Source organism: Zingiber officinale, chromosome 6B, assembly GCF_018446385.1.
Source record: "Zingiber officinale cultivar Zhangliang chromosome 6B, Zo_v1.1, whole genome shotgun sequence".
Classification (NCBI taxonomy): domain Eukaryota; kingdom Viridiplantae; phylum Streptophyta; class Magnoliopsida; order Zingiberales; family Zingiberaceae; genus Zingiber; species Zingiber officinale.
In genome coordinates, this window is record NC_055996.1 from 133,289,910 (window position 1) to 133,312,114 (window position 22,205).

The window sequence follows — 22,205 nt, forward strand, 5'->3', positions numbered from 1 at the left end:
ACCAAGTCCAAACCAATATCCGGTCAACCTTGACCTCTTGCTACATCATGCTTAGCATCCGGTTACTCCCTTGACCTGCTAAGACTCCCCACCAAGTGTCCGGTCAATCCCTTTGACTCACTTGGACTTTTCTCTTCGTGTCAAGTATCCGGTCACTCCCTTGACCTACTTGACATTCTCAACACCAGATGTCCGATCACCCTTGATCCATCTGGATTTTCCCTTGCCCGGCTTCACTCACTAGGATTTTCACCTAGCTTCACTCACTAGGATTTTCACCTGGCTTCACTTACCAGGATTTCCAATCTGCCCGGCTTCACTCACCAGGACTTTCCCACTGCCTGGCTTCACTCACCAGGACTTTCCCACTGCCTGGCTTCACTCACTAGGACTTTCACCTAGCTTCACTCACTAGGGTTTTCACAACTGTCTGGCTTCACTCACCAGGACTTTCCCACTGCCTGGCTTCACTCACCAGGACTTTCCACATCCGGTCCAGAGAACGAGCTACCGAGCCCTCTCTGACCACAGTTCGGGGAACGAGCTACCGAGCCCTCTCCGACTTCCATCCGGTCCAGAGAACGAGCTCCCGAGCCCTCTCTGACCACAGTCCGGAGAACGAGCTACCGAGCCCTCTCTGACTTCCCATGTGCCAAGCTTCCATACTTGGACTTCTCCGTGCCAAGTCTCCATACTTGAACTTTTCCCGTGCCAAGCTCCCTGCTTGGACTTTTCACCGTGCCAAACTCCCTGCTTTGACTTTTCACCATGCCAAACTCCCTGCTTGGACTTTTCCCATGCCAAGCTCCCTGCTTGGACTTTTCCCGTGCCAAGCTCCCTGCTTGGACTTTTCTGAGTCAGGTCAACTCACATCGGGTCAACCAGGTCAACCTTGACCACGGGTTGCATCCACAATCTCCCAAGCTTGTATCCTTGTAAAACATCAAGATACAACTTTTCTGTTCACGTCAAACATTGTCAAACATAACTCGTCAAACATCAAAACACAACTCGAGTCAAGTCAACTCGAGTCTGGTCAACCAGGTTAACCTTGACCTAAGGTTGCACCAACATATAAGACCTTATACTCTGTATTTTTATTTATCATTTTTAGATTCAATAATATGACTAGTTTTTTCTTTTTCTTAATTTTTTTAGTTTCCATTATTTATTTCCTTAAATTGATCACTGACTTAAGCGTTGGAGGACTTATGCCTAGGATCTCTTTCCTAGCCTAGTTCATAATACTCTTTGTAACACGTAGGATAATAAAGACTCTCCATATAATCAACATCATAACTATATTTTTAGTCAACTATGTGTTCCACTTTCGAACAATATCATATTCTAATTCTCCAATGTTATTTATATTAAGTTTAATATTTTTTATTATATTAGTAAACATGTACATCAAGAGACATTTTCTTTATCTATCATCCACTTTTAAAAAAATATATAAAATATTCTTCTATTTTTTTATTAGACGATTTGAAATTTCTAGAGATATTTATTTTTAATGACTTATATTCGGATTACAATAAATATAACTCCAAATTATTTTACTTAGTTTTATAAATTATAATATTTTTATTTCTAATCATAATATATTTATTAACTCATTTGTTATATTATGATGGTTATAAATTTCACTATTTTGAATAGGTTTAAGATATTTTTTTTATTACAAGATCAAATTTTGTAATCATTTTAATTAAAGTTTTAAAAAAATTATTATTATCTTAATAAATATTCTCATTTGTACCACAAAATGTCAATTATTTTAATAAAATTTTTAACTACAATAATAATTCTTATTAATACATTCCCCCATTTCTCTTTTTTCTTATTTATCTTTTCTTGGAAATTTTGATCCATGATTATGAATTTGTATAATATTTTTATTTATTTAGACATATGTATCATTTTTGTTTGTAAGTTCAAGTTTTATTTAAAAATATGTCTTTATTTTGTGATACTAAATTATTTCAAATTCTTCATAATCAACCAACAATTCCTAAGGTAACACCAAAACTCTCTTATGGTCGAAGGAAAGTACAATAGAAAAAATTTCTCTTCCAATTTAAATTTTTTATTATCACTATTACACCTAATTAAAGTCGCATTAGATTGATTGATAAAACTATATTTCCAGCATGTTGGATATTCCAAAAAAATCTCAAGGTCTTATCAAAAAAATATATTTAATAGTTGTGATTACAAAACCAAGTGTTTCATTTTTCAAAAATGTCCAATATATTGAGTTTTAGAAGGAATTATCTTGTACTTATCCTAGAACTACCAAATGATAGAGTGACTTTTTTTTTCACGTGGATGTTCTTTTAAGTTAATTGCACATGTAGATTCAGAAAATACAATTAAAATTTTTTTAAAAAAAAAATATTTGTTAAGTATCAACATAAAATTTATATAATAATTTTAGTCAAAATTATTATATATTGATTCAGATAATAATTTTAGTCAAAATTATTATATATTGATTCAGATAGATCGAAAAGAGGAAAGGTAAATTAACTATTAAAAAAATCTATCTCACTTTTAACTCAAATTAGTAGTAAAAAAATAAAATAAATATATAATAAAAAAAAATAAGGTCAAAAAAATTATTTAATTATAATCGAAGAAGTTATTAATTCAAAACAAATAAACGTACTAAAAATCTCTTTTAAAGGTGAAAAAAACCTCTTACACTCGTTGAAAACTCAAAAACTAGATAGGAAATAAATATAAAAATTATTGTTTTATTTCCTAAGTCCAGGAGTCTTTTTATAACCTCTAGAAAAAGTTATCCGTGACTGAAAAACATCTCTAATAAAATGCCAAAGGATAAAGTTTTATTTTTTAACAACGGCTAAACTCAGTCTAATCGAAGGCACCTTCCATAAGATTAGAAAACGTCTTCGTACTATTCATCGAAAGTACCTTCCAATCATGAAAGACGCCTTCCACAGTGAAGGTGTGGAGACATGCGGAGGCGCCTTCAACTCCCTTTGAAAGCACCTCCAACAATATTTTCAATCTTCTTTTTGCTCCGATCACCTGGATGATCATACCCATCTGAAATAGAACTCACCCAAAATCATTTCCTGATCTTTTTCTCGAATAAACTTCTACTTCAACTTCTCATCCTTCGAAATATCGCACACATCCTTCTCGTCCACCAATATACTCTTCCATAATATTTCTTCCTTTGAATACATCAAACCTGTCAACTCTCTTTTCGTACTATCCTTCTCACTAATTATGTTTTCCACTCGACTTCTTATATTCCTAAATTTCTATACACTTAGACATAAAAATTAAACACTAACAAAATCTAAAATAACTTAATTAATCATATCAAAACTACCCCAAGATAGCACCATTATATTCACTAAATTAAAAAGAAAAATATTATACAAGTTCGTAAGGTTAGAAGAAAATAAAAGAATGTTTGTTTATGATATTAGATTAATATAAATTTGTATAATAACTTTGATTAAAAGTGTTCCACAATTTAAAATTGTTCCACAATGATATTAGAGTCTTAGCAGGATGAGTATCCGACTATAGACTTCAGTGTCCTCTACTCGATTCTTCCTTATAAAGGAACGATTTTTTCTCAACCGCGACATCGTTGCGGAATGTACAAGAGAACTTCGTAAATCGAACAGGGCAACAGAGCAGCCGAGTCATGAATTAGTTCATCGAATACGTTTGCACACCAATTCCTAATACACACATTTCAAATTAGATCCAAGATCACATTGCGATATGACATGGCCTGAGGAGTCTCAGCTCTCGTCGTCCCCGGCGGCAGAGGGCTTGGAAGACTTCTTGGGCTGGAGAAGATTATGGATGTTGGGCATCACACCGCCGCTAGCGATGGTGACGGAACCAAGCAACTTCGTCAGCTCGTCGTCGTTCCTCACGGCCAGTTGGATATGCCGTGGCATGATTCGAGTCTTCTTGTTGTCACGAGCCGCATTGCCTGCTAACTCCAACACCTGCACAGTCGACTGCTTAGTCTAGCTTGAAAAAGACAAACTTTTCCAGATGAACGATCACGGAATTAGGGAGATTGCCGATCAAATATACGTGAGGAATACCAAAAAATAAAAAGTGACGAATTCTTCTTCACAAAATCATCTTTTTCCTGAAATCGATGAAAATAGGAATAAATCTGGGGGAACGGTCCATAAAATTTTGCCCTTCGAAACCCTAAATCAAAGCCTTTACGATTGACCAAGGCGAAGACATGAGCAGGCGAGAAGAACTACGTAAGAACCACGAACCTCGGCTGCAAGGTACTCGAGTACAGCTGCGAGGTAGACCGGAGCGCCGGCGCCGACTCGCTCGGCATACTTCCCGGCCTTCAGGAACCGTGCGATCCTTCCGACCGGGAACTGGAGACCGGCCTTGCTACTCCTCGACGACCCCTTCTTGGCAGAACCAGATGCCAAAGTCTTCCCTCTCCCCGCCATTGCTCTCCGAGGAAGCAAAACCCACGCTAAAAGATACCGGGGGCGGAGGAAGGAGGCCCCCACGGGCGGGATCAACCGGTTATGACATGGTATTCTTGCAACATGGGTCGGGAGGTCGAAGGTCTGCGGCAGCAATTGCGATAACATCAATATCTGTCCGTGCTAAACACCTTCGACCGCCATGTCATCACCGGGCCCGTATTCACCGTGATTTACTCCCTCTCATACTCGTGGGGCAGGGGTGAGGGGGCCGCTGGGCGGCGGGACCCGCCTTTTTTTTTTGCAACACGGGGGCGGAGGAAGGAGAGCGTTTAAATAGCCCGGCAAACACGCGGGAGCAACCAATGACGAGGAAGCACACGGATCGGAACGCACGACCGTCAGATGTCAACACAGTGGACCGTTACGATCTGGACTCGTCCCGGTTGGTAAGTTTAGCGAAAGGCGAGAATGCAATTTATTTAAAAACCCCCTTTAAGTTTTTACAATAACCATACTAAAAAACCGATAAGAGCAAGCAAGCAGAAAACTAAGAACGCTAATGGCGAAAGGGTCGGAGATCCCGCTCGATCAGTTCCTAGCAGAGCAGAGCTTCCTAATCTCTCCCTCCGTGCCGGTGAGCACCCCAATGCTACTCATCTTCACCATCGATTCGCCGAAATCCTTGAAGAACTCTGAAGAGCATCCACTCGCATAACCTCGGACGTAGGCTCTTGTCTGCGGATCCTGCAGCAGCACAGCATCCGAAGCGAACAGTCCTCTTCTCTTGGACACCAGCTCGAAGTAACTCGTGTCGAAGGTGGAGCGGCTTCCAGGATCCATCTCCACCAAGGTCGTATCACTCTTGCACTTCGCTCTCAACTTGGCAGCATATGCAGGGTCTAGAGTGTCATCAGACTGGAGTCGATTCGAAAACGACGAGCAATGCGAGATTCCGAGCGTGTGAGCACCTAATGTTCATCAATGAAGATTGAGGAAAGGGAAGGAGGAGTTAGAAAAAATGGAAGCGAGAGTTTATTGCAGTTGCCTGATAAAACTACAAGGTCCTTCGCGCTGAGTCCCTTGCATGCAAAGGTATGTGTAAGGTCCGAAATGCTCGGCACATTGGGCGGTGGCAATTGGTTGGTATCATCGCCAATTGACACTCTGCCATCTCTTCTCCCTGTCGGTACTGCCCAAGAAGGGCCATTCGTCTACATTGAGAGTGAGAGTGAGAGTGAGAGTGAGAGAGGAATGTTATCCAAGCATTACAGGATCATGTCTTTCTTGTCGAAATTTGCTTACCAAGGTGACGGCATCTCTCGCCGCCAGTGCCAGGATATCTGCACAGGAAACAGTCGCCGGACAAGCTTGCTCGAGCTTAGCTTTGACCCTGTCAATGACGCCGAATCCTCTGACGGAGAGATTTGGAAATGCAGCCTTCTCGGTTTCACTTCCATTCAGTAAAATCGAAGCATCGCAACCCTGAATGTTGAGTTTCAGGTCACTTGATGATTGGTTGGCAGAAATGGCAAAAGGTTAAACAAATCTTACCCTGACGAAGCAATCATGGAAGTGCATCCTGAGCAGAGCCGCAGCCAGACTCGGTGCATTCTTGATGATTTCGCTCATCTCATTGTACACAATCGTTTCAGCGTCGGGGCAGGTGGTGTTGTAGAACCCAACGGTCAAGCCTTGTGCTTCTGCACTGCCTGAGAAGACAGAAAACAGAGCCAGAGGGAGGAGGAGCAACAAAAACACCAGAGCTTTGGAAGCCATCGATCTCCTTCTTCCTGCTCGTTTTCTTTACTCTGTAATGTGATGCTCTTGTTATATATAGAGTCTGAGCATCATGTGGATTTCCGTTCAATAGCCTCGGATGGGAAAAGGAGACGCGGAGGAAGAAAGTCTAAATTGATAATAAAACAGCATTTTCCTGTTTTTGCATGATCTTAATCGAGATGCATGGTGAATGGAATTGTTTGATAGGTGTTCATTGTTTTGAAAAGGGTGATGAGCGCGTCCGAAGGCTTATTTGGTCAATCAGAAGAATGTGGCTCTTTAGCAATGGTATGAACTCAACCTTTTAGAGTAAGCATGGCTGGAAGACATTGAACTTTTTTCGGTGTCCACTAATCCGAAGATGAGATAGACGGTCTTCTTCTCTGATTTGCCTATCCAATAATTTCAGAACACAATTTATAAACATTTAAAAACCGACCTCTACAAAAATTCAAACTCGATTCTCTTGTACCACACCCGAGGGGATAAATATTCTTAAACCATCAAGCTGTGATATTTTTATGTTTAGAAAACAAGATGAAACAAAATAAAAAGGAGAAAAATGGTGATCAACACAGTTATGCTGGTTTGGAACGAACAACGCCCAACCTGATCAATCTATGCAACTTTGACTTGGTTAATTTATTAGGTCTGATTATTTATGTTCAATTTAGTTTTTGATTACTTATGAAAGATTGATCATATACTTATATGTTAGTTTCATAACTAGGTAATGGCTATTGATACGAGAAGTATTAAAGCCTTTGTTGGTCCTCATAGTTGTTTTGGTGTAGTGAACCAAATTAAAATTAAATCTTGTTTTATTTTGATCTCTGTGTCTACGTGTGCAAAAGCTTAGAAGCATAGGAAATCGAGCGGAAGACATAGCTAGCGAGAAGGATGACACGAGAAGAGAGCCAACGGGCTCAGTGCATCCGAGGGACGAAGTATTGCGGAAGAGTATACCGGTGGATGAGAAGAATGTACGCGACGTTCGAGGGACAAGAAGCTGAAAGCGGAAGCCTGCTCGAGGAGAAAGCCGGAAATTAGGTTCGGGTGAGCCCTATTTTGATTGGCCGCAATCACCCAGGCGATCGAAGCAGCGGAAGAGTAAAAGATGCGAATAAAGATTACAGAGGCGCCCTCAACAAGGGTTGAAGGCGCCTTCGAGCTGCGCCCGTTTGGAGGGCGCCCTCCATGAGTATAGAAGGCGCCTTCGGCCAATCAAAGTAGTTATTCGTAGTGGATAAAGCTTAATCAACTGCACCTCGCTTGGTGCCCTCAAGTTACGGATAAAATTTTTCAAGAGCTATAAAAATACTCCTGGACTTAGGAAATATGTATCAACGCTAGTTCTCATTTCCTAGCACATTCTTGAGCTTTTGAAAAGTGTAATAGGCTTCTCTGCCTACACGATGGAGATCTTTTAGCGCTTTCCTTTGCCTTGCATTAACAACCACCTAGGTTGTAACCAAGTAATTCCTTTGTGTCTTTCTTTATTTATTAGTTGTTTAACGTCATTTATATATGTGTGCTACTAATCTGAGTTGAAGATCGAGGAAGGGTTATTTTTCTATTTCAGGTGATTCAACCCTCTCTTGCCAGCCCCGCTGCGCCAAACAGCCTTGCGTGTCAAAAAAAAAAAAAAGCCAATAGTCATGCTAAAATAGAGATCAAGGTCAAGATTGATCAACAAGATCACCCCACGTGTCTCGGTTAACTGAAAACGAGAGGATCCACCATTTGGCTTGATTAACTCGAAACGTGAGAATCCGCCTTTTGACTAGATTAATCTGAGAGGAGAAGCGACATTTTCGATTCAACCTACCTGAGACAATCAGGTCCATCAACTAAACACTCCTGCTCATTCTCGCTCGCCCCCGCCAGCTGGACACTCTGCTCATTCCCGCTCGACCCCGCCAGCTGGACACTCATGCTCATTCCCACTATGGCCTGTTGATTCGACGCTCCTCCACTTAACAGGTCACGATCTTCAATCCAACTATCTCAATATTATGTGGCTAACACAGCACGTGTGGTGGCACGTGTATTGTCAGAACACATATAGTATAGTCGACATAACGTAACCCCACACGATCTTCTATATGACCTTTTGATATGATGATGTGACATTTTCTTATCAAAATGAAACATCTCATCAATTAATAACCAAAGAGAAGCACGTGTAACAACACGTGTATTGTCAAAATACATATAGTATAGTCAACATGACGTGACCCCACACAATCCACACAATCTTCTATATGACCTTTTGATATGATGATGTGACATTTTCTTATACCATGCATCTTTTCTACATCATATATATAAAAAGACAGGATACCCATGCACACTCCAACAAATCACCACTTCTTCTCATTTACGGTTCTTCTTCACCACCCCTTCCGAAGACTTGACTTATACGTCAGAGTAGATGAGTTGAGGTATCCCTAATCTCTATTCTAACTCTCTGTCTCTCTCAAGCTTCGTGGGCGTTCCTAGCGGTCCAACTCTCTCACACACACAGTCTTGTGGCGTTCAACAGTTTCGTCAACACAGTAGAGACAGCTCACTGATAGCTTACGGTCATGTATAAAATGTCCTACAGATCACTTTGTTTTCTTCCGATTAATTACACTGGTAATAATCATGAAACTCAAAGTGAATTGCAAAACACAATGGATAGTTTAAAACAGAGAACAAAGCGTATGAGAACACTTCAATAATTTGCTTGCCGACTCATGTTCGACTAATAGCAAGATCCAATTCGGATGGGTTGTATAGTACAAGTGAGAATCAAAGGAGCATTCTGTCAAACAGGCATTACCATATAATTGCATCTTATGCTTACCAATAGATAGTTAAACATCCACATAGCCATTACATGCATATGTCAAGCAACCGTTTAGTAATACTGATTAAGCACTTCGAGCATAAACAAAGATTACTCAAGCACCAAAATACTAACATGAGATTCAAGTCTACGGCATAGGATTCCAAACAGCATATGTTTTTAAGATATGTGAGTTCAGAGAGAGAAGCCATCCAGGAATGGCCTCTCCTAAAGGTAAAGCAGAGTATAGAAACATGCAACAGGAAGCAGCACACTGGATGACCTTATTGGGTAGGATAGTAGAGATGTGTTCGCAATTACTCAGAAACCATGAATTTTAATATGCTCCTTCTTCACAATTCCAGCCTACACCGTAAGAGAATAGCAAAACATTACTTTTGTAGCAAGAATTCGATGACTGAGTTCTAATGAAGAGAGAGGAGAGTACCTGAACTAAAAAGCTGGAAACGTTCTTTCGTTGATCACCTTGAAGTTGAATGACCTACAAAAGAAACCATTACAATCATGAACAGATGTTTATGTTTCTAAGAATACTTAACGACGGTGTGAAACAATACCTGTCCCAGCTCTGGGTCCTGAACCACAGTACCATTACAGCAGAATTCTTTCTTCAGATCCTTCAATATCTTGTTATAGCTAAACTCTTTTTTTAATCCCTGCACTGTGGTCAGACTCTTCCGGCCGTTCCGTTGCTGTATGCGGATATGCACATACTCCTTAGCACCGGAGTCCTCAGCATTTGCATCGGCAAAAGCATCTGCAAATATAAAAGCTGCATTTAGCTGCATAACACAGAAAACAGCACTTCACAAATCATGACACTGAGGTTCATGAGCATACCAAAAGCTGTTGGGGTCTGAACTTCAAGATCAGACATGAACACTGGGGCTATTGGAGAAAATGAGGGAACTATGGGACTTGGAGAGCTAAAATAAAATCTGAAAAGCACAAAAAGTGTAACCATTGTTATCATTCAGGAACCATTGACCAAACAAGCTCATACATCATTTGTTTAAAATTTATCTCTCAGCTTTAGAATTTATATACAAAAGCTTGTTTAAAATAAATTGAAGCTTAAAATACAAGACAATGTAAGGACCTGAAGGATTCAATAGCATTTGCTTTAATTAAGGATGACTAAGGAAGCTAATGACATGTGGAACTGGGGTTTTAACAAGCTCTGAAACCAGCACATCAATGTGCAATTAGAGACTTGAAGAAAGGATATGCATTTAATTGTTATTTAAAAAAAAAATATCAAATATTTGCAATTGAATTCTTACTATTTTAATCATTCATCATGAGACAGAAAAAAAATGAGTTCAACCAAGCCATAAAATACCAGTGATATTCGTTTTAAAATAACAGCTGTGGCACAAATATCCCCCTAATAGAATTAACAGTTTCAAATGCCCACTTAAGTTGCCAGATTGTGTGAACTTCAAAATGCAAAAGAATACAAACCGAGACAGCAAACAATTTAATGCAAAAAAAAACTTCCAATAAATCTAACCGCGAGCATGAAAATGTCTAGCAATAGCACAAACGAATCACTGAAATGCACTGGCAACAAAAGATTTTACATACGAATATACCACTATGACCCAGACCCGCAATAATAACACTTCAAGGGAAAATAGTAGTCATGCTGACCACAAAATGGACTAGTATTACTCAAATTATTAAGCTCGCATATTTACTTAACCCTATATGAAATACCAACAGCAAGATATCAACAGCAATAAACAAAACCATCTGCTGATTACATCACATCCAAACCACCAAGTTACTCAAGCATAAGGAGGCTCCAAATAATTTTGTCTTTTCTGTTAGGGTTATTTGGAGCCTTGGTGCAACGGTAAAGTTGTTACTTTGTGACCAAAAGGTTACGGGTTTGAATCCTAGAAACCTCAATGAATCCTTCCCCGGGACCCCGCATGACTCTACCCCTTTTTTTTTTGTTAGGGTTATTTTCATCGTTTGCATCTTAAGATTTTGGATATATTTAAACACTTGCTTGGATTGATTTTAGACATTATCTTTTGTTTTGAATCAATTTCTTTCAGGTAAACCTAGAGATGGCTTCTCTATGTTTGGCGATTTCTTATTTCTTCTCCGAAATCCATCTGTAAAAACAAGCCTCTAGAATAATCAATATTCTACCTGGCGTCAATTGGATCAGAGCACATCAAATCCGATGAATATTCATCGTGGTCGTGATCATGGTTGCAATAAACAGGTTCTGATTGAGGAAGCCCACCACTGTGATTATAGCTCTAGGATGAGAGGTTTGAAGATCTATAGAAACAAGTCACAAAATTAACTCAGAATTGGCCACACGAGATCTTAAAGGTCGTAAGTTCCTTTATCTTAATTCTGATTCCATTTTTGAAAACCCCTTCCACAATCGCAAAAGTCATGGTCGAGGGGAACGGTACGGAGATACCAAGTTTTTAGTTGACCTTCTTGAGTTTTCTAGTACGTTACAAGCTGAGAACTTATTGATTGGATTAACAAATTTGAGAGAATTTTTTATTATAAGGAAGTACCTGATCGTGTGAAAGTTAAACTGATTACCATCAAACTTAAAGGCCGAGCATCAACATGGTAGGAGCAGTTGCGACACTGATTAAGAGAAGATGAAGAGCCACTTTCTTCTTCTTGTTTGGCTACACTTAGACTTTGTTTCAACGACGTCAGGCGTTGAGATAGGGTGCAAGATCGATTGATGACTATACAAAGGAATTTCACTAGTTGATTACCCGAAATGATTTATTTTGGATAGAGGAGGCAAACAATGTCGTTTTGTTGCCAGATAATGGGGATTATGTAGCCACAAACAAGAATTTATTGAGCTCAACGATTTCATGCGGAGTGAAGACTCGACTAATCAAGGTCACAACCCCTCTCTTGCGCCACCGCCCCTCTTTTACGTTGCCTGTCAACGCCAGATCTCCGGCCACAACCACCGAATAGCAAGGACTAAAGAGAAGTGTCCTCCTTGCGCCGCCTGATCTTCCTGCTATCGCCGCCGCCCAAGGGTTGTTTCGGTCATCTTTTCCGTCAGTCAAATCACTATTCTGGCAAGCAACTGTCATAACTCAGCCGCAATTGGACTCGCTACCCCTTGTTGGCAGCGAGGTTTGAGGCTCAAGACAGTGGCAACAACGGTTGTTGCCGCCGGTTGATTTGTGTTGCCTGGTTGCAATTGCCGCTAGTTGATTTGTGTCGTATGGTTACAATTGTCGTTGGGTACAAATCAAACCATTATCCCTCTCTCGAATCGTTCCATCTCCCCACTTTGTCTAATACCAAAGCGGAGACTCGACTTGGGCATTGGAAATCGTCTTGACGAAAGCTCGACGTGGATACGATTAGAGGCCAGCTTCGTTTAACTTGCTCATTGATTCTGAAAGAGGCGAATCTTGCAAGGCTAACAAACGCTATCTACAAGGTTCGATCATGAACTCGCAAGTATAATTAGTTGTTGTAAATTTTTATTATATCGTTATACCTGGCACATGCATGTGTCCTAGATGCATGTGATGTGTGTATGTAATAGTTTAGAATTATTGTCTTTCACTGTATACGTTTTGTGAAACATCTTAAGCATGCATCGCATCGGGCTCCCCAACAGCTCCATCATCCAAACGTGATGGCTTTTTATGGAGTTGTTAAAGAAGGACTAGTAAAAGTGCAGCAATTGCTAGGAGATTTTGTCAAGTTGATACTAGAGGATCTTTGTCCTAGGTTGTTCTAAATGGCGCTTGAGGTAGCCACCTAGGCGGGAGGACGACCTCACCCGCCTGCTTTTGTCGAAGGCGGCTGCTTAAGTCGATCAAACAACATAGGTTAAAAAAAAAAACTCACCTCCTTCCCCTTCCGCCTCCTCCATTGTCGCCCGCTACCACTGCCTTTTATATATTTCGCTACTTTCGCCCGAACCAATGGCATACGCAAGGCATCGACGCACCACAACACATCCGGGCTCATCGCCTAGACCTAGCGACGCGTCCGAACGTTTCTCCCGGGCTCGACAAAGCATCCATCGCTCTAGCGAGGCGTCCCTTGCACGACAACTCTAAAGCCAAATGTCGAAACGCCAAAAATTAGGTTTTTTCATTTTTTTTAACTTAGGTTTAATCGAATAATTTATATTAATAATTTTAATCAATTTCTAGTTATGATTGAGATAATTTTATTAGATTTTATCCTATATATATATATATATATATATATATAGATTAATTTTTTTATTTTTAGTTTATATATATTGTATAAAATCTTATCTAAATTGTATTATTTTGTAGGAAGCTTATTTATGCATAAACATCATAAAAAAATGGCCACATAGGATGCTTATTGTATTCTAGGAACCCTAAAAAAACCCACATGCCAAGGCGATAGACGGTCATTGATTGCCCCACCACGGCCTATCACTATTTACAACACTGCTTAGGCTACCTCTTGATGTTACTCCCAAGACGGCTGATATAGGAGGCTTCGAATAATTTTGTTTTTTCTGTTAGGGTTATTTTAGTTTTTTGCATCTTAGAATTTTAGATCTATTTAAACAATTGTTTGGGTAGATTTTAGGCATTATCTTTTGTTTTGAATCAATTTATTTTGGTTTAACCTAGAGACCGCTTCTCTAGGTTTAGTGATTTCTTATTTCTTCTCCAAAACCCCTCTCTAAACTTCTCCCAATTGGTAGCAGAGTCATACAAAAAGGGAAACAAAAAAGAAAGGCAAACTGAAACAGTATATGTAATACTGATAGAAAGGAGTACCAATGAGAAAGGGAGGACGTCACATAGCGTCATAATAAGGTTAGAAGTATACAGTCGATCAGGATAAGGCGATAAGCACATGATGCCCTATTTTACTGCAATAGGTTAATTCTTATAGAAAGGACTAAGCTCAAAAGTTCTATTCACTAGTACAAGAACATGAAACAAGACAGAAAGTCATAGGGGAAAGAGGTATAACTAAACCTGACAGCTACATCAGATCTAACACGACACAGAAACAAAAGCACACGGTTTCCCCTTTCTCATTTCTTGTTACGAAATAGACGAGGGCAGAAAAGAACTCTCTTTGCTTTCGGACCAAGCTTCAGATACTCCAACTAGTTCATTCGCCCTAAAACCCTCTACAGATTGTAGCTCCGCCCGATAAAAACGCTTAAACGCACACCGCTGAAAGATTTCCCAAGCTAATCCACTTTCCTACAATTAAACATGCAAATCCACAAACAAATACGCGATTTTTTTAGACCAATCTAAAACCCTAATTCTGATATGCACCACGGTACCATATAGAATATCATAAGACAGACAAGGACCAAATTGATGATACCAAATAGGAAATGAAACACACGAAATACATATCCACCAGAAGATTCCAAACAAAAACTCATACCTAGACGATGCACTTCGAGAACCAAGAACTGACTTTTTTAGTGAATGCAAGAAGAGAAAGAAACAAAGGAAAGATCGGATTTTCCTTACCTGCTGCGGAGCAGTAGACAACAACCCTAGCGGCGATCCCAAGCAAGGCGAGAAGTAGATTTGATTTGTGGTTTCTCTTCCCGTCCAACTTCAGTACTTATAGAAGAAGAGGAACAGTAATTAAATTAAATTAAATTAAATTATACTTTTTGTTTTTAAAGTGTTTTATTATTTGTTGGTTCTTGGTTGACAAGAAAGACCGCCGCGTTAACACTACGCCATCATCGTAATATTTAATTGTTTAAAAATTTTATATTTTTAATTTTATATTACAAATTTATTTATTTTATGACAAATTTGATAAGAGTTATCCTTATGAATTTAATTTATTTATAGATATTATTTGTAAATAATTCATAATTTTTATTTATATTTTATTTATAAATGATTATATCCGAAAGTTGAGTCAGATGAAGGCCAATAAAAATAACGTCTATATTGACGGAGTGGCGACTTTGACATACCCTATATGTGTGCGTTGGAAACTTGGACCCTCACGTGAAACCAGAGGCTTGTGATAACGGAACCGGTGGCACTTGGGTCCTGCACATACCCAGACAAGCACATAGAGCGTTAGAGACTAAAAACCAGGGAAGGGGTCCCTGGCACCGACCCTCCGGCGCTCAAGTCAAGTTTTTTTTCTGGTGAAGCAGTATACAAAGGAAGGAAGAAAAAGGAACTGCTTAAGATATGTGCGGATGTGCGCGTACCTGGCCAATGAAGATGACCTCTCTTTTTATATGATTCTGCTTGCCTTTTGAGCATGCACGTTGCTAGAGAATGTCGAGTGTCAGGGCATGTCGGGTGAGTGAGGATGTCTGGCAACCTCCTATTGGTAGGAGGAAGGTTCCACTCTTAGTATATGGCAGAACACTATAATATTCTCTGACTTACGACAGTTATTCGCTGACAGGAGGTTACGATTCTTTGACACTATTGTCGCTTAGTGTTATCCATCCTGCCTAGGTTCATCCGTAGACAGCTTTAGATGATTACCCAAATGTGGTACAAGGACTAAGCCTTGATGTCCTGACCCGTATGCAGTCGGTCAAGGGGTATCAAGGGACTATGTCTGATCGAGATGAAGAGAATGAGTTGTGCGGAACTGGCCAGGAATCATCTGAGACTATGACGAAGGACTAAGCCTGCATGACCCGACCAGGGCAGAGCCGGTAGAGGATTGTCTGGCATATGTGCCAGGGTCATATGTAGAGATTGAGCTTGGATAACCTGAGCAGTAGGTATCCTGCCGAGAACTAGTTAAAACCCCAGCTCGGGGCTCAGCCCTGAGGACCTGACCTGTCTACCAGGAATTATATGGAGGGTGAAGTGGGGAAGCTGAACCGCCACCTCCCCTTGACTGTTGACTGTCGTCTCCTCTTAACCGTTGACTTTCTGGCATTATCGGGCCCTCCATTTACGCACCGTATCATAAGCTTCCCTCCAAGTGTAGTCGAAGGAGGTGTAGTCGACCGACTGTACTCAAGCTCTAGTGTTATCTACTTCTCCTCTCGAACCAAACGCCTAATGTGCTGAAGAATGAGGCATGTGTAGGGCAAGGCGATGATTGAGGAGGGTATCATATCAGAGAAAACATCCAGCTTGTTAATAAGTAGTCGTGAGTCATGATCACTTATTACTCATGCTGTGGAGAGAGTCTAGCATATTGACCGAGAGGTAGTTGGTCGCGAGAGTCATGCTCGCTTACAACTCACACTGGGGCGTGAGCTTGGAACCCGACTGAGAGGTCGTTGGTCACGAGAGACCTGCTTGCTTATAACTTTCACTGGGGCGAGAGTATGGAACGTAAATGAGAGGTTATTGGTCTCGAGAACTTTGCTCGCTTATAACTCACTCTGGGGTGAGAGTCTAGAACCTGACTGAGAGGTCGTTAGTTGTGAGAGCCTTGCTCGCTTATAACTCGCACTGGGCGAGAGTCTCGAACCTGACTGGGAGGTCGATGAGATACGTTCTAATGCTTCTGGCAAGAGAATCAAGTGGTCACCAACTGCTGGGCATCCTTCTACAGGGTGGGGCAGAAATATCGGACCAACAATACTTTGTGAGCTAGCATCATTCCTCCCATATGATCACCATAACATCCTTGTTGAATTTCTCATAGAGTATAATCCGCCTCATCCGGTCCTAGGCACTTGAGTAGTGGATGAGAGAATGCCCGCTTATACAACTAGTCCCTGATTAGTGTATAGGCATTAGCTCTCTTCTTGGTTAATCTCGTTGTTTCGGCATCGGCTGGTAGGACACCCTGCTAAAGATACAGGATCATTGGAGTTTTCCAATCGATTGGCTCTTCCAAGTTGTTCTGCAAGTTAATCTGAGCTGATGCGGCGATAAATGGAGGCCCACTTGGCATAAGGTCAACTGGCAAGGTGGAGATCAAAGTCAAGGTGGTCAATGCCCAGATGTCAAAGGGACAAGCGGAGGACAATTGCAGCACACTACAAAAAAAATACCCGTATAGGAGCGGTTTATTAGGAGCGATTTTAACACCGCTCTTGAAAATTAAACAATAGAAACAGTTTGAACTAAATCATTTTTAATGCCTTACCTTTTTAGAACGATTTTGCAACCGCTCTTGTTGAATAGTTCTAACACCGATTTGAATAAACCACTGCTGAAACCACTCTTAATGATTCAACTATTAAAAGCAATCTTGAAACTACTTATATTTGGTACATTTAGCAGCGGTTGTATGTTAAACGTTGTTACTAACTGTTTCTATTGCTCTAATTTCTAATAACAGTTATCAAACAGTACACTTTTAGTAGTCATTCTATAAACCACTCTTATCGAAGTTAAAATTGATCAATATTTTTAAAAAATAATAATAATTAAAGTGTACAATTTACTTAATGTAATTTTATTTTGTACATCTCAAATTTAAATTTATTTATTTAATATAAATATTTATTAGTCAAACAAATTATTCTTTAAATAACTTATAAAATCTTAATTTTATTTTATATCGGTTTTCATTCTTTTCTTATTTTTATTTTTGTTAAAAGAAAATTCTTAATTTTACATATACCAATTTTCTTTCCTTTCTTATATGTATTTTCCTTAAATTTTTTTCCTTAATATTTTTTTCCTAAACACATAACTTTCATTCCCGGCATCGTACGCAACCTTCACACCTTCATCTTCCTCTATCTATCTCTGAAATTCTAAATCTCATGTCAAAAATCTTTCCTCTTTTTCTATTCAACTCCGAACCTAGATCTCACGCCAAGAAACTTTTCTTCTTCCTCTATTCAACTCCAAAATCCTAAATCTCACTCTGAAAAACCTTTCTCTTTCTTTATTTGATTTTATCCATCCTCCAATTCGTACTACTAGAATATAACTTTGATATTTTTTTATAAATATTTTATAATGACATTTATTAAAAATTATTTATTTTAAAATTTAAAAATAATATTAGATTATTTATGATCAGAATATTATTAAATATTATTATTATTTATATAGAACCATTATTTTTAAAACATATTAACCTTATTATTTTTTTCTCTTAAATTTTTTCTTTTATTAGTCTCTAATAGCAAGTAAAGCTAACCTAAATTTTTTCCTTTTCAGCATCAACTAGAACCAAAGTCCTTTCCATAGATCATCTTAGTCTCATACCCATAGGTAATCAAAATCGTTTACTAAACTTGACATTGTTGGATTTATTAAGAATAAATATATAGTAAAAGAAAAATTATTAATTAATTATTTAATAATTAACTAGCGTATAAAATTATCTATCAGTAAACGATTATAAATTAATAAATAAATGAATAAATATGTCTTTTAATCTTCTCCTAATTACTAAGAATAACAATATAACAAAATAAACTATTGACTAGTTATTAAATAATTAACTAACACATAAAAATATTAATAGCGGTAGTCTAGTTGGTTAGGATATTATGTTATAATTTAGGAAACCTAGGTTCAAATCCCAATAATAACTAATTTCTTTTCCAACTTTAAAAGAAAATAAAAATAAGGTCAACGGGCACTTGACCCATTGACCCGGTTAAGAGCCCGAGGTCGGCGAGTCTACCTGTAGGATTAGTGCTCCTATAATTATGACATTTAGGCATTTTGAAATCGCTCCTATATCCATGGTATGTAAGAGCGGTTTAAAATCATTCTAACACTTAAAGAGTTTTAGAGCGGTTTGAACCGCTCCTGAATATATAGCTATAGAAATAGTTTGAAATCGTTGTTATATGTATAACGTGTAAGATCGGTTTCAAACCATACCTATAAAGTATAATATGAGCGGTTTTTTAATTTTTACCAACGGTCACGAAAACCGCTTCGATAAGATATAGGGACGGCGACAAGAGGAGTGATTTTCAAACCGTTGGTAAAAGTGTACTTTGCCCTCCCCCTTCATCGATGCTGAGTTCTGATGTACTTTGCCCTTCATAGCTTGCCATCAGTACTATCCCGACATATTCTTGAATCTTGGACTCATATGATGAAATATCGTCCCAAGTTGCTTTTAGATTCTTGGGTATCTTGACTTTGTCCTTCTTTAGTTCTGGGCAGTTTTCTTTTAAGTGTCCTTCTTTTTGACACTGGTAGCAACGCATCCTTCTTCTATTTCTTGGATTCTTTTTATTCTGCATTTCTTTAAATTTATTAGATCTATTTTTTTTTTAAAGTTTCTTATAATATATGCTTCCTGATCCTTTTCTGAATCTGACTCGGGTTCATCCTTCTTGGTAGCGTTTAGTGCGATCATCTAGCTTGATTCCATTGTTGTCCCTGCACACCTTCAGATCTTTTGAAATATAGTAGCTAGGAGTCGACGATTGATGTCCATTCTGGAGTTCTAGGAAACACATTGAGTGCTTAGCGTATGGTGTCATGATTTGTTACCGTTTCACCGAGGTTCTCGAGACCAGTAATCAATTCCTTTACCTTTGCGTGTAGATCAACTACCTTCTCACCTTTTTCCAAACGGATGTTCGTCAGTCTATTCCGAAGGATGTCTCTTCTTGCTAGCTTGGCTTCGGATGTTCCTTCGTGGAGCTCTAGGAACTTCTCATAGAGTTCTTTGGTCGACGAGTAGCTTCCGATGCGGTTGACTTCTTGAGGCGGCAACACGCTGATCAGCAGGTGATATTCCACACGGTTGTTCGCTACGGAATCATTCTGCTCCTTCTTTGTCCACTGGGTCTCTTCTTTTTCTTATCCATTCTGATCCGTCGGAGCTACAAACTCATATTTTATAATTAACCAAATTTTGAAATCAGTTTTTAGGAATACCTCCTACGACACTTCCAGTGTGTGATGTCCCCCTCGAATTTTGGTGGAGCAATGCTTGGTCCGACCATCTCGTTGCTTCGATCGGCGGTTAGTCTTCCTGAAGCGTCCTTGGCTCTGATACCACTTGTTGGTCCCTTTGGAGGTCGGCAAGAGGGGAGAGGTGAATTGCCCTGAAAAATAAAACACCCTTTCTTGGATTTTTAACTAGATAATAAAACTTGTAATTAAAATAGAAGAGACTAACTAAACAGAATCTAAAACAGACGTAGAGGGTTTACTTGGTTTGCAATCAGGGGATTGCTAATCCAAGGAAAGTATAGCTCAATATCTTACGATCTCCTCTGGGCGTAGTAGCCTCTTTACAGCGTTGACATCACAAAAGAATAGAAGAGCACAGAGAAAATGGATTACAAGTTCGTTGAAAAGACTGTGCAGATCAGTGCTATATTTATAGCACTGTTCGGGTCGCCCTAAAGGATCCGGGTGCCCTGGGGGCGATAAAATTTTATCCCCCAACGTTCAGATTGAGTCAAAACTCGATCTGGTCAAAATCTTCGGTTCGGGCGCCCCAGTACGTTCCGGGCGCCCCGGTCAGCTCCGGGTGCCCCGGATCCCAAAAGTCAACTCTGGTTGACTTTTTTCGTCCGGCAGCTCTGTTTCGGTTCAACTCGTCTCGGTCCGGCTCTTAAACTCCGGCTCTGCTAGCTTAGGTGATCTCATCCATCCGAAATAGGCTCACCCGAACTCAAGTTCCAGCCTTCTCCTCGAGCAGCCTTCCTTCCCGGTTTATCGTCCCTCGAACGTTGCGTATGTTCTTCTCGTTCACCGATGTACTCTTCTGCGGTCACCTAGTCCCTCAGACGCACCGAGCTCGTCAACTCTCTCCCCGTGCCATCCTTCTCGCTAGTCGCGACTTCCTGTGTTACTAAGCTCCTACACACTTAGACACAAGGGTTAGACAAAACATGATCTAACTTAACTTGTTTGATTACATCAAAACACCTTGGGGTTCCAACAGTTACCATTTTACTCATTTCATTGTATGAATTGCTTCTTTCTGGAGGTTTTGGAAAGAAGAGTTTTAGTGGATTGCCCAACAACGTAGTTAAGGATCGCGGGCCTTGGAGTAGAAGTCGACATAGGCTCCGAACCTACCTATGCTATTGTTTCTTTGTTGTTGCTTTCTTATGTTTACAGTTGTTCGTTTGCCATGTGATACATTTATACTTGTTGAGCTATATATGTATTGATCGCATGTTGTTCGACTCCGGTTTACTTATTGATAGAATGCCTTTACCTCATATGATACCTTCATAGTGATGAATAGTTCAGTAGTCGATCGGTATTACTCCTAATCTTCTATTACCTATCCTAGGATATGGTTTCAGGTATGAGCATATATTACGGTTTTATTTTAGTATCTTCTATTTCTCTTATGAGACTGTATACTGTTGACTCACTCTCTATTTGTATATTATGTTCATGCACTATCTTTCCCTTACCCGCTGAGTCCCAGTACTCACCACCCCCACAAACTAGTTTTTCTTTCTCCAGGTAGCAGGTAGATGAATCAAGGATGCTTGGAGAGTCTTGGCTACCAGTCCCACTACACATTCGAGGATTGTTTTCCTTTCGATCTTGTTACTGTTTGGGTGGTATATTGATTTTGCGTATTTGCTTTCTAATAAGTTGATGTGGGTCTTGGAGTTTAGTATGGTGATTGTAGGTATTTTGGGATAATTGCTTTGTTGGTTTTACATTCGAATATTTTTATGATTTCCGCTGTATTTACTTTCAGCCGTGTGGGTTGCTTATAAACTGCGTGGTTGTGTTACTTTCAGCCGTGTGGACTGCTTATAAACTGCATGGTTGTGCTTATATCCAGCCGTGTGGGCTGTTGAATATATTTAAATGTTGAGTGTGAATGTATATTGGTTCCAATTGTCACTATTACAGGGGAGGTGCTGTCTGATTTTCGATTGGACACCCTTACCCTCGGGGCATGACAGTTAGTCAATTAAAAATTTTATTTCAATATTTTGGCTTCTAGGCTGTGGCGAGGCACTAAACCTTCTTAGTTATTAGATCATCAACCACTTCTAGACAAAGCCTCATACAAAAATTAAACGTTTAATTTTCTTGCTGAAAACGCTAAATTTAAATTAAGGTTCAAGTTAAACATGACTTCAGAACCCAATATAGGTTTCAGCCAACTAGATTAATTAGGTATTCCTTAGGGATATATTTCTTTGAAATATTTTTAATTTTCCCTTATGATATCTAAAATACCAATTTAGATTATTAAATTTTCTA

At 39.4% G+C, this 22,205-nt stretch overlaps 3 protein-coding genes across 3 annotated transcripts; all 3 read right to left on the reverse strand.

Moving 5' to 3' along the window:
- Positions 1-3,628: 3,628 nt before the first annotated feature.
- On the reverse strand, positions 3,629-4,515 carry LOC121989615 (probable histone H2A.2). Its single transcript, XM_042543757.1, has 2 exons — positions 4,293-4,515; positions 3,629-4,004 (listed from the first exon to the last, which is right to left on the reverse strand). Exons 1-2 carry the CDS (start codon positions 4,479-4,481, stop codon positions 3,792-3,794), a joined length of 402 nt encoding a protein of 133 aa, XP_042399691.1. The 5' UTR covers positions 4,482-4,515; the 3' UTR covers positions 3,629-3,791.
- Positions 4,516-4,960: 445 nt separating this feature from the next.
- Positions 4,961-6,902, reverse strand: LOC121989616 (peroxidase 1-like). The gene is made up of 4 exons (XM_042543758.1): positions 6,015-6,902; positions 5,766-5,945; positions 5,509-5,674; positions 4,961-5,431 (listed from the first exon to the last, which is right to left on the reverse strand). Exons 1-4 carry the CDS (start codon positions 6,237-6,239, stop codon positions 5,052-5,054), a joined length of 951 nt encoding a protein of 316 aa, XP_042399692.1. The 5' UTR covers positions 6,240-6,902; the 3' UTR covers positions 4,961-5,051.
- Positions 6,903-9,065: 2,163 nt separating this feature from the next.
- LOC121989617 (protein translation factor SUI1 homolog) lies at positions 9,066-14,743 on the reverse strand. The gene is made up of 5 exons (XM_042543759.1): positions 14,607-14,743; positions 9,937-10,034; positions 9,654-9,853; positions 9,524-9,577; positions 9,066-9,441 (listed from the first exon to the last, which is right to left on the reverse strand). The coding sequence occupies exons 2-5, from the start codon at positions 9,971-9,973 to the stop codon at positions 9,397-9,399; spliced, it is 336 nt and encodes a 111-aa protein (XP_042399693.1). The 5' UTR covers positions 9,974-10,034; positions 14,607-14,743; the 3' UTR covers positions 9,066-9,396.
- Positions 14,744-22,205: the final 7,462 nt, after the last annotated feature.

Bases quoted from the DNA above. Each gene is read 5' to 3' on its own strand.
- LOC121989615 (XM_042543757.1), bottom strand. From the start codon at position 4,481: ATGGCGGGGAGAGGGAAGACTTTGGCATCTGGTTCTGCCAAGAAGGGG. The intron at 4,005-4,292 runs GTTCGTGGTTCT...TCGACTGTGCAG, and splicing joins TCGAGTACCTTGCAGCCGAG to GTGTTGGAGTTAGCAGGCAA.
- LOC121989616 (XM_042543758.1), bottom strand. From the start codon at position 6,239: ATGGCTTCCAAAGCTCTGGTGTTTTTGTTGCTCCTCCTCCCTCTGGCT. The intron at 5,946-6,014 runs GTAAGATTTGTT...CTCAACATTCAG, and splicing joins TCCATGATTGCTTCGTCAGG to GGTTGCGATGCTTCGATTTT. The intron at 5,675-5,765 runs GTAAGCAAATTT...CTCTCAATGTAG, and splicing joins CGAGAGATGCCGTCACCTTG to ACGAATGGCCCTTCTTGGGC.
- LOC121989617 (XM_042543759.1), bottom strand. From the start codon at position 9,973: ATGTCTGATCTTGAAGTTCAGACCCCAACAGCTTTTG. The intron at 9,854-9,936 runs GTATGCTCATGA...TTATATTTGCAG, and splicing joins TCAGACCCCAACAGCTTTTG to ATGCTTTTGCCGATGCAAAT. The intron at 9,578-9,653 runs GTATTGTTTCAC...TTTCTTTTGTAG, and splicing joins AGGACCCAGAGCTGGGACAG to GTCATTCAACTTCAAGGTGA.